The sequence below is a fragment of the Podarcis raffonei genome, chromosome 13, assembly GCF_027172205.1.
Source record: "Podarcis raffonei isolate rPodRaf1 chromosome 13, rPodRaf1.pri, whole genome shotgun sequence".
In the NCBI taxonomy this organism is placed as follows: Eukaryota; Metazoa; Chordata; class Lepidosauria; order Squamata; family Lacertidae; genus Podarcis; species Podarcis raffonei.
In genome coordinates this window covers 41,445,991-41,458,324 of record NC_070614.1, presented here as the reverse complement: position 1 = coordinate 41,458,324, position 12,334 = coordinate 41,445,991, and the positions used below count along the sequence as shown (strand labels likewise).

General features: G+C 48.6%; 1 protein-coding gene across 1 annotated transcript; it reads right to left on the bottom strand.

Annotated features, from left to right (window-relative positions):
- Positions 1-740: 740 nt before the first annotated feature.
- On the bottom strand, positions 741-12,278 carry LOC128400638 (zinc finger protein 420-like). The gene is made up of 5 exons (XM_053362979.1): positions 12,025-12,278; positions 7,507-8,736; positions 6,804-6,930; positions 5,899-6,012; positions 741-3,509 (listed from the first exon to the last, which is right to left on the bottom strand). Exons 2-5 carry the CDS (start codon positions 8,626-8,628, stop codon positions 2,032-2,034), a joined length of 2,841 nt encoding a protein of 946 aa, XP_053218954.1. The 5' UTR covers positions 8,629-8,736; positions 12,025-12,278; the 3' UTR covers positions 741-2,031.
- Positions 12,279-12,334: the final 56 nt, after the last annotated feature.

The following is a 12,334-nucleotide window of genomic DNA, read 5'->3' as shown; positions in this document are numbered from 1 at the left end:
TTCTAACAAACTAACACCTTTTTCAACTTTCAAGTTTTGTCTACTTCACCTGTTAATAAAGGTTTACCTGTCAGATTTAGGAGCAGTGGCCCCTCGTCCATCTCTGCTAGATCAGCCTCCAGGTCCTACGACTGCTAGTAACATTGATTTCTATAAACCTTCGAGAAACATTATTGCCAGTATGTGGTCTAGAGCAGGTAGATAATACATAGACCCTCAACCATTCATACAACTCTGGGAAACTTGCAGTACATTGGCAAAGGGATTCTGTCTCCCAATTGTCTTTTAAAAAGCAAGAACAAAAAAGCCTCCCTATTATTATTATTATTATTATTATTATTATTATTATTATTATTATTAGCAAACTGGGTTGTTAAAAAGGAACACTTTGGGGGAAACCAGAAACAAACTTGTGTGCTTGGTTCCACAAATGGTTCAGCAATTCCTGGGCTTATAGCACATGCTCAGAGGCACCCTGGTCCTTAATTCTTCACAGATATTTGCCCAAATGAGCCACTGCTTCACACCTGGCTCCAGGAGGTGGGGCACGCAGGACCAGTTGAAAACAAAGCATAAGCCAGACGATTGCCCTAAAGGTTATAACAGGAACTCTGTGCTGCCAGAAATGGAAGAGTAACACTTTCATCGCTTTGGGCACCAGATGGAAGGGGGTTGTATGTGTTACAGATCAAAAAAATAAAAATAAAAATAGTTCAATGGATTAAGCCAGGAAAACTATGGAAACAAAAAAAGGAAAATATATTTTATTTTCCAAATGTACAATCAAGCAGCGCAAAAATCTCCCCATGATGCTGAATCTCCCAGTAGGTATTGCCACCTTCCCTGCCCAATGGAAAACCACGGCGGAGAGTTCACAGCAGATAAAAAAACTTAACATGTACAAGACGCTGCCATTAGCCATCTCTCAACCAAGTCACTGCAACGGACCATGCTTGAGAACTGAGGAGAGAGCCTTGGAGGTAAGCTGGAGGGTGAAAAATTACAGCCAGGAAGTGACTGGTTGAACCTCCAATAAAAGAGGCATTGTGTTGATCCTGAACCCTTAGAACTCTTAAATTTGGGAGTTCTGTTTCTGGGCTGTACCACTTCAGACTGCTGGAAGGGTTACACAGCTCCCTGTAGGGAGTAAAATAACACAATTCCCCGGCATGTCAGGGAGAAAGGTTCTAAAACAATGCTCCCTGCCCCCAGCCCTCCGCCCTGCTGGCTTTCTGTGTGCAAGAGATTCGCCTCCACCAAATACTGAAAGATTTAAACACACACAAGCATCTTGCAGGCCGATATGGTACAGTCCAGAAACAGGCTTGCCATGTCATTGGTCCTTAGGATGGGGACCATGGTTGTGGCCCTGGAGATGAACCCTCTATAGTCAGGCATAGGCAAACTCGGCCCTCCAGATGTTTTGAGACTACAACTCCCATCATCCCTAGCTAACAGGACCAGTGGTCAGGGGTGATGGGAGTTGTAGTCCCAAAACTTGTGGAGGGCTGAGTTTGCCTATGCCTGCTCTAGCTCCTGAATACCTGTTCCAAAGTGACCGGCACCAGGAAGTTGCTTTGTTCCAGCAAGTGGGAAGCGCTAGCTTGTCCCTTGGGTTGTTCTAAGCTTTTATCTGTTTATAACACTCATTGTTTGAGGTGCCCTATGACACCGAGCAGAAACCTAAAGACTGTAAGCTCCCCTTATATGGCTCCCCTTGAAATCCCAAGTCCCCTTTCTGGATGTAGGCTTGAACAAATCTTTAAGAGTAAGCTACGACCCTGAATATTTGCAAGCGGGGGCTATTTGATCTCTGGGCTCACAGCCGCCCATTCGCAACGGCGTGCACCCCTTCTTTTCCCAACCCTTTCTCCAAATAACTCCAAGCTGGAATTTTCCAGCAGTCACCGCCCTCAAGATCATGGTCAGAACAAACTGCTCAACCAGCTAATGCAAAAGCGGCTCATCAAAATCTAGGGTCCCATCAGAAAGCGGTCGCTTCCCACAGTGGAATTTGCATGGCGTTCCCGCTCATAAAATCATCACCACGGGGTCACGCGAGTAAGGAGAGGCATCCCGCACGGGAGCCAGGCCCAAGGCCTCCGGCTTGCTGTGGAAGCGCTGGTGCCGGCGGAGCGTCGAACGGTCCCTGTAGTTTTTCCCACACTCGCCGCACTGGAAAGAGCGCTGGCCCGTGTGCACGATCTGGTGGCGCAGCAGCTTGGATCGGTGGCTGAAGCTCTTGGGGCAGTCGGGGCGCTGCCCCAAGGCGTGCGTGAGCTGGTGCAGGGTCAGCAGGCTGGGCAGCGGGTGGTGGTGCTGCGTGGCATGGATCCGCTGGTGGCGGGAAAGGCTGGAGTTGCAGGTGAACGTCCGCCCACAGTCAGTGCACTGGGGGACCTCACTCCCTTCCAGCGAGGTTTGGTTGGTGGGTTGCAGGTCCTGACAGGCATAGCTCTCCCGGCTGTCAGAGCAGAGGGGCCCTCCGTCGCTGACAAGCAGACAATCGGCATCTTCCTCCTCCTCAATCCATCTGGGCTCCTCACCATCCCCTACGCGCAGCTCCACTATTTCCTCGCTCTCGCGGTTTCCAGCACACAGTTCCAAGCTCTGCTGGTGCCCAGGGGCCCCAGGCTGGAGCACCATAATTTTGCCGCTGTGGAGCTCCGCGTCCCACCCATGCTCAGAATCCCCAACACGGAGCTCTAGGGTCTCCTTGTCCTCCTGGAGCTCCGAGCGTGGGTTGCCCTCGCCATTTCCAGCACGGAGTACGTCATCTGCCTGCTCGCCACCCTGCCCGTCCGCAATCCACTCGTATTTCCAATCCTCCTCACAGAGGTCCGAGCCTGGTCCGAGCTCGGCATCTCCCACACGGAGTTCCCCGCTGGGCCCTCCTTGCTGCTGCCACTGCAGCTGGTGCACCCGGAGGTGCTGGATGAGGTTGGAGCGTCGGCTGAAGTCCCTCCCGCACTCGGGGCAGCTGTGGGGGCGCTCACCTGTGTGCACGCAGCGGTGCTGCCGCAGGTTGGAGCTGAGGCAGAAGCTGCGCCCACACACATCGCAGCGGTACGGCCCCTTGCCCGAGTGGGTCTTCAGGTGGCGGGCCAGCTTGTAGCGGTCACAGAAGCGCTTCCCGCACTCGGGGCACTTGCAGGAGGGGTCCCCGGGGTGGAGGCAGCGGTGCTGGGCCAGCTTTGAGCGCTGGGCGAAGCTCTTGGGGCAGTTTGAGCACCGGTACGGCTTGTCCCTAGCGTGCGAGAGCTGGTGCCGAGCCAAAGCGGATTGCCAACGGAACGTCTTGCCGCAGTCGGGGCACGTGAATCGTGGCTCTGTCCGATGCCAGCGGGGCTTGCTGCTGTCCGTGCTGGGAGGGCTGCTTTTGACAGCCCTGTCCGCGCTTCTGAGACCGCTTCTGGTTCTCGGCACAACCGGAGGGATGTCCGCTGCTTTCTGTTCCTTCCAGGGCAACAGCTCCTCACAGTCAGACTCGCTCGAGAGCTCAGCATCTTCTGGAAAAGGGAAGAAAGAGAAGGATGAGGAAGGATTATGCAGTCATAGGAAAAAGGAAGTATACCCTCTTTGAATTCTGTGGTTTTACATATCAGGACATTATAACAAATCACCTGTTCCTTAGCAGGTCTTAAAATTAGGTCATTACAACAACACGGGACACATGACACTGTGTCATGATTTACTTAACAAAAATAAAGCCAATCTGGAGGCGCCATGTGTGAAAAACTAAGTACAAAGCTAAGTTCAAAGAGAGTGTGCCTTCTTTTTCCCATGACTTTATTTTTATTTATTTTTTATTGGGTTTTATAAGCAGGAATAATGTTCTACAAATAAGTATACCAAGTTTTCTCATGTCACTTGTATATCACAAAAACAGCATAATAAATGCGGGAAAATATCTACAACATAGGTTTCATTAGTAGTGGTGAATGTATAAGTTCTTGGTTTATGAACTGGTTTAAACAATTAGGAAGAAGAAGAAAAAGCTGGGGGAAAGAAAAAAGGGAGAAGAGGGGGAGGGGGAGGGGCAAGTGGGGTGGTTATGCTTCTTTTCTTCTACTTATTGTATGTATGGGGTTTTGTGTCAGCGTTACTTGTATGGGTTCTCTTACTATTCACTTGTTGTATTTCCTTGGTGGCGAGAGAGGTTGCGTGTGGCTGAGGGTGTGGCTGGTTGTCTTTGGCTGGCTGGAGTGAGATTTGTTTTTGTGTGTGAGTGGGGTGTGAGTGTATATTTTTTAATCAGGTTAGCCAGATTGATTCGTATGCTGTCGGGGGGTTCTTTTTTTAAAAAATTTGCATTTTATTTATTTGTTAACATTCTTATATTACATCGGTAAACGTTGTCATATTACAGGACTTACTATAATTTCCAACATGTATACAAAAATTATATACAAATTTTATATAGCTAGAAAGAAAATGAAAGAAAAAAAGAAAGAACAAAGAGAAAAAACAAAAACAAATTCCCCCCCGCAAAATCATATACATACCAACACACTAGACTTCCTGTCTATCCCGCTGTATATTCCTTTTTTTACAAATGACTGTACTCTTATTATTGTATATTTCTTTACATTTTATCTAATACATTCCTATATCAATATGTGCTTTTAGTCTTATTTCTCAACTCATTCTCACTCCAACGTCAATCAAATGCTAGCATAGATAGCAAACCTTTACTGTATTTTTGAACATATGTTTTATAGCTATCCCACTTTTCCATAAATTTTTGATCGGGGATTCTTCTTGTCTTGTTGGGCTGTGTATGTGATAAAGGGGAACCATACGAAGGCTTCTTCTTCTATTTGTCCCCGTGTCCCCCATGACTTTGTAAGGTAGATGTTTGTCTGGGTTTAGCCCTACCTGGGAGTTGAGGCCTCGGGGAAAGAGAAGGAAAATGCTCCTTACTCCCCAGCAGATTTCAACACCACAAATGATCCTAAAGAGTAATTGAATTTAAATGTCCCTGTCCCAGGGCATAAGCCAGCACACTGGCCATGTGGGTTCCTGGCCAGCTCTCAAACCTCCTCCAGCATCTCCACCAGGGTCAGGGGAGCCGAAGAAGAAGAAGAAGAAGAAGAAGAAGAAGAAGAAGAAGAAGAAGAAGAAGAAGAAGAAGAAGAAGAAGAAGAATTTGGATTTGATATCCCGCTTTATCACTACCCGAAGGAGTCTCAAAGTGGCTAACATTCTCCTTTCCCTTCCTCCCCCACAACAAACACTCTATGAGGTGAGTGGGGCTGAGAGACTTCAGAGAAGTGTGACTGGCCCACGGTCACCCAGCAGCTGCATGTGGAGGAGCAGGGAATTGAACCCAGTTCACCAGATTACGAGTCCACCGCTCTTAACCACTACACCACAATGGCCAAAGTCTGCACTGCAGTGTTGTGATGTGCACCCCTTATGGGACCCATTATGAAGGCAAGTCGTACGTCTTCCTGACAAACGGGTTCTCAAGCAGTTGTATCTTTCTCAGAATCCATGTTTAGGACTTGAGAGGAATCGCTTCATAGAATTGTAGAGTTGAGAGGGGCCTCAAATGTCATCTAGCCCAACATCCTGCAGATGCAGGAGAGCCACTACTACAACCTCCCTGATAGGTTGGCCACCTGGCCTCTGCTACAACCTCCCTGATAACCAGTCTAGCCTCTAATGAAGGAGAGTCCACCACCTTCTGAATACAACTGTGTTTTGTTGAAAGAAACCAGAGTTATAACGCATGACTTAAGCTTAGCTTGTTTCTAACAAACCATGGTTAAGATTAACCATGGTTTACTGAGTTTGGACAACACTATAAGCTGTGTCCAAATAAACAGAAGCGAAAGCTTTCAAATCTGAATGCAGAATAAAAACCAGTAACATCAAGGGCAGTTGTTTTCTCACCAGCGTCTCTTGGTGGGACTCCTTTTTTTGACTCCTGGAGATCTTGGAAACATGGAACCGGGTTCTTGCTACTTTCCATCTTGGAGATCAGATCTGGTTTGCGAGTTGGAAATCCTGCAAAGTGGAGAAGAGAAACAAAATAAAAAATATTTTAAAGAAGAACAGATTTTTTAATAATAATAATGAAAAGAAACGGGCAGGGGCCAAGGGCAACCTTGCTTCAAACACAAGTGTATTTACACTTTAGAATCTGCTGAGTCACTCTAACACGCCTGCTGAGTCACTCTCACTTCATCAGTTGCTGGTGCAGGACAAACACACGCAACTTAACCCTTCCTTGCCCTTTTCCCTCTACATCCGTAAACCTTTATTCATTAACAAAATATTCCAGTCCATGATAACGAAACACAGTGCGGAATCGTTAACTTGTGATAACCTTGGGACGCCTAAATGTCACTGCAGGGTCCTTCAAATCGAGCCAATCACATTTAATATCATTAAAAGTTGTTAAAATTTTGTATTTGCATTTTCCTTTTTGATTGTATCCTGAACGTTTGGATGGTGTTCCAGAGCAGGAAGCCATCAAGTAAAGTATGTTAATCTATGCAGAGAGCAGCTAAGGATGAAAGATTTATAACTCTGTTTCTACTCAACAGATGACCCATCTGTAAATGGCTCTGAGATGGTGGTTTAGAATGCAGTTAATAAATCAACTGTAATCCAAAGGAGAGCACCACTACATTTAGCAGTCAAGTCGAGCTAGCAGCCCCTCCGAAGGCTACAACTTCGTCATTTTAATAGGACAAAGGCTTGGCAACACCTCCCCACCATGAATGTAAACAATGGAGCAGCCAAGCTGATTTAGAGATCCTTCACCAACGACTCTACAGACATTCAATTCTCACCCAGTGACCGGACATTCTCATAATTCTCTAGCATGACCTCCCGGTAGATCTGCCTCTGAGTTTCATCCAGGAATCTCCATTCTTCCTCAAAAAAATACACACCCACCTCTTCAAAGGTCACCAGTGCCTGAAACAATGCAATATATATTTTTTAAAAAGCATATGCACGCAGCAGGAAAAAATACTACTATAAATATATACTTTTAACCAGAGAAGCAGTATAAATATGAAGAAAATTTCCCCCAAAATTATTCAATTTATGTTTGTGAAACTGCATTCCAATAGGAAATAAACCAACTCCTTTTTTCAATAAAGGCATTATCACTTTGCCTCTCCCCTGCACTAACCCTAAATATATTTGTGAGTTTAATCACTTGTGAGTTAAATCACTTGATTTTTCCCATTTTTGGTACTCATGGCTCCCCTGAAATGACTTGGGATCTGACCTCCTTCAGGCATTCCTTTCCCCACGTGATTAATATTAATATTGTGTGAAGGGAGAAGCAGAGGTGAATTTGAATACACAACCCTAGGCTACCCTCCGCAAGTTGTAAAGAAAACACATTCATTTTATTGGCCATTTATATTTGTCGTGCATGAAAAGTGGATCACAGCTTTGAAAATGCCTGTTGTAACCCCCCCCCCAAAACCACCCCATGCCTCATGGCTAACCCACATGTGATCCCCATATGGGGTATCTCACCTTTTCCCCATGTCTCTGAAGCAGAGAAAGGCCTGTCAGGAAGTTTTCCACCAGGTCCACGGCCTGCGCACACGTCTCTGGGTGCTGCTGCCACACCCAGCTCTGAATTTCCTGAGGCAAAATGGCCAGGAATTGCTCCAGGACCAGCAGCTCCAGAATCTGCTCCTTGCTGCGGCTCTCCGGCTTCAGCCAAAGGCGGCAAAGTTCCCACAGCTGCCCGTAAGCTTTCCGCGGGTCCTCAGCTTCCTGGTAGCGAAACCACCGGAAACCCTGGCGGGCAGTCTCCATGGCGATACCACCTTCTCCCAAGATGACCCCCTGACGTTCTGGGCTGTTGCAAGCCTCTTGTGTTTCTTCTCCTCCTCCTCCTTTAGGGTCGTCTAGTTTCTCTGGAGAAGCCCGACTGGCCTTGCCACCCTCCTTAGATGCCACCTCAGATTCCATTAACTCTTCCTCTTTGGAGTTGGCTGCCTTCTGGATAGAGGCCTTGCAGCTCTCAGCACTGTCCCTCTGTGTCGGTTCGGTCTGGGTGGCCCTTTCTACTCTAGGGAGACCTGTGTGTTCAAGAGACTCAACGAAATCCTCAACGCTCCCTCCATCTATGATCTTAGGCTGGGTCTCCTCTTCCTCTTGAGAACCTTTTCCAGAAGACACCACACAGGCCTCAATGTCATCATCATCTGACACAAACTCAGGTTCTGGCGACTCCTGCTTTTCAGGGTCAACCTCCTCCTCTTCGATAGTAATCACGCAATCCGGGCCAACCATCACTTCCGTTTTGGTCCCTCTCTCTTCTTTGGGGTCAGAGGTGTTTTCAAAAGAGACCACACAAGTCTCAATTTTATCCTCCAGCATCACCTTAGGTGCATCTGCCTTAGATGCCTCCTCTTCTGGAGTGGGGAGAATCACCTGTTGCCGGACTTCCCAACACTGAGGCTTCACAACAGCTTCATGCGGATCCATCCGGTCCTTGCGGGAGCGAGAGCGCTTGAGGATCTCCTTGATGGTCCCAATGGGAGGCGAGGTCTCCTCCATTTCGACACTGATTTGGACCCCTGGTTCTAATGGGGAAGGGAAGCGGAGAACCCAAGTAGCTGATGAGTCACCTTCCTTGGTGGTCATAGTTCAGCCGGCTTCCAGAAGGTTATCCCACGTTCTGGAGCCTCAATTTATATTTGGTGTATGAACAGCCATCTCATGACAGTGGCGAGTTTGAAGGAAGCCAGGCAGCTGAGAGGTGGAAAAAGTAAATGCTATATGGTTAAAAAACATAGGTATGGGGGGTACTTAAACATTTCACCCTTAGACAGAAGACAAGAGGACTCAAACAGAAAAGTCACCTGCCACTACAGAAATAGAGACTAGAAACACACAATATCATTGCATTTGTTGGCACTTCTGGTCGAAAACTAAATTGGTTTCCCAGTCTGACTTCCACTGCAAAATAATGATGATGATGTATTTTTCCGTGTATCAGACTATATTTCCCCCCAATTTTTTTTTAAGTTTAAAACTGGGGGTTGTCTTATACATGGAATGTTGCAATTATTTAATTTTGGGCTCAAAAAATTGGGGGCGTCTTATACATGGGGGCGTCTTATACACGAAAAAATATGGTGATTTATTATTTATACCCCGCCCATCTGGCTGGGTTTCCCCAGCCACTCTGGGCAGCTCCCAAAATAATATTAAAAGCGCAGTAAACCATCAAACATTAAAAACTTCCCTAAACAGGGCTGCCTTCAGATGTCTTCTAAAAGTCAGATAGTTGTTTATTTCCTTGACATCTGATGGGATGGCGTTCCACAGGGCGGGCGCCACTACCAAGAAAGCCCTCGGTATGGATGTAGTTTTTATTCATAGAATCATGGAATCGTATAGTTGGAAGGTACCCTAAGGCTCTAGTCCAACCCCCTGCAATGTAGGAAACACAGCATAAAAATAAAAGCTTCCAGTTCATAATGATGTGTAAAGGGCTTTCCATGGTCACTCCAGCTCCAAAATGGCAGGAAATCACAGGAATTTACACAGGTGCACTATTTACGCAGAACCAGTTTGGGACGCAACCAGTTTGGGACTTAAGTTTGGAGGGTCCTAGAACATTTGCCCAATCAAACAAAACAGGGGAAGCACAGGGGCACACACCAAATGCAAGGGGCAGATTAGGAAGAGGAGATCTGTATCACTGAGCAGCAGCCTGCACCGTCTGCAGAAGCAAAGAACCTGGAACCTGGGCTATGTCATCAACTGTCAAAGGTGAGGAAACTGTTTGCAGAAGAACAGAAGAAGGTCTGTCTTCTTGGCTGCCTGCAGCTCTTGAGCCTTTCCCCAAAAGTCTGATCTGTAGGAACCGCAAAACTTCTCATAGGAAGAAAAGTATTATGAGGCCTGCTAATAGCTCCAATTCCATTTGCTGTTAAAATAGGAGCAGGGCCTACTGCTCATCGTCTGATTAGGAACACAGGAAACTGTTGGTATTTAACTCCCAGTAAATTAGCAAATTTTTTTAGCAAAAATGTATAAAACAGGGTCAAATGTATGTTGGAAATGTAAGAAAAAAGAAGGCACTTTTTATCATATGTGGTGGAAATGTAAGGTAGTAAAAGAATTTTGGGAAATGATATATAATGAGTTGGGAAAAAATGTTTAAAATAACTTTTTCTAAAAAACTTGGAGCCTTTCTTTTAGGAATCTTAGGAGCTGAAATCCCAAGGGAGCAGAAAAAACTATTTATGTATGCGACCACAGATGTGTGGATGTTATTGGCGCGGAAATGGAAAGAAGATAAAGTCCCTAGCAGAGAAGAATGGCAGATCAAGTTGATGGGATTATGCCAAAATGGCTAAAATGACCCAAAGAGTCAGAAATCAGGAAGACCAAAATTTTAATAAGGGATGGGGAAAATTTATAATTTATCTTAAAAACCATTGTAAACAGTTAAAGTAGGATTGGAATAACACTTGTAGTTTAATGGTGATTTTTGGACATAATGGAGATGTAAAAGATTTGGATTATCATAAAAGATACAGGAGGAAATTATTAACAGTAAGATTCACAAAGGGGAGGAGGAAAGTCCAGGAGATTCTTTGGAATCTTGCTTGTATATTGTATATTGGATATGTGATTGTAAAAGTTTGGTCTGAAAACCAAATACTGTAAACAAATTTACACACACACCAAAGGAACGCAGGAAACTGTTTTCTACTCAGGCAGACCATCAAGCTCAGTATTGACTACACGGACTGGCAGCTCCAGGATTTCAGCCGGGTTCCTCTCCCAGTGTCATCGCAGTCGGCAAGTGAGTAAAACTCCCCCGTATTGGGAGGCTGTTGCAGCGGCTCGGAAGTCAGAAAGGAAAGTGAAAGGTGAAATGGCCGGGCTCCAAAATGGGGAGGGTCTCGGGATTGCCTCTCAACCCCAGTCGGAGGAAGGAGGACCCGAGGCTGGAAGGAATGGTGGGGGCGCGCAAGAGGTCTCAGCAGGATGCCTGACCTTTCTCTCTTGAAAGAGGGATGGATAGGTTAAAGCCGAGGGAGGGAGATGCCAGGACGCCTGGGTTCCCTCCGCCCTCCCCAGCTGTGGGAGGGAAGCAAGGGGGCGGGGCTGCTGTTTGGGTTAAAAGGCAGCGGCGCTTGTGCCTCCCCTCCGTCTCCACGAGGCTGGGAACCACCTCTAGGCAAGGGGGCGTTGCAGGGAGGGAGGCGAGGATCCGGACTCCTGGGTTCTCCTCCCACGCTGTGCCCGGAGCGGGGCAAGGGGGGCGTTGCGGGGAGAGGGAGAGGGAGGCGAGGACCCGAACTCCTGGGTTCTCCTCCCACGCTGTGCCCGGAGCGGGGCAAGGGGGGCGTTGCGGGGAGAGGGAGAGGGAGAGGGAGGCGAGGACCCGAACTCCTGGGTTCTCCTCCCACGCTGTGCCCGGAGCGGGGCAAGGGGGGCGTTGCGGGGAGAGGGAGAGGGAGGCGAGGACCCGAACTCCTGGGTTCTCCTCCCACGCTGTGCCCGGAGTGGGGCAAGGGGGGCGTTGCAGGGAGAGAGGGAGGCGAGGATCGGGACTCCTGGGTTCTGCTCCCACGCTGTGCCCGGAGTGGGGCAAGGGGGGCGTTGCAGGGAGAGAGGGAGGCGAGGATCCGGACTCCTGGGTTCTCCTCCCACGCTGTGCCCGGAGTGGGGCAAGGGGGGCGTTGCAGGGAGAGAGGGAGGCGAGGATCGGGACTCCTGGGTTCTGCTCCCACGCTGTGCCCGGAGTGGGGCAAGGGGGGCGTTGCGGGGAGAGAGAGAGGGAGGCGAGGATCCGGACTCCTGGGTTCTCCTCCCACGCCGTGCCCGGGGTGGGGGAAGCATGTACAAAAAGCAAATTGCCCCCCCCCCGCACCTTGCGTCTCCCTAGTCGGAAATCCCTATGCACGGAGAGGGAGAGCAGAGCCCTGGTGTCGTCCCCCCCACACACACCTACCAAGCCAGGCAGCCCCCCGCCCCCCATTCACTCCTGCTGCTGCGCGTTCCCCCCGTCTTTTTTACCTGTTCCAAATGATGATCACGGCGCCTCCTCCGCAGCTGAGAGCTCGAGACTCTTCCGTGAGGAGGATGGGGGGGGGCGTCTCTCGCCGGCAAGAGCAAGCCCACCCTTCTCTCTCCCCCTCCGAGCACCGAACGGACCCCCACCCCTCAGGAAATGAGCGAACAGCCCGCGCTGCCGCGAGCCCCTCCCGACGAGGCGCTGCCCGCCCTCCCCTTCCGTCTCTGCACATGGAGACGGGCGCGATATTGGGGCGGGGGGGGGTCAGGGGGAAGAGAGTGGGTAGGGTTAACTATTCCTTGCCCGGCCTGA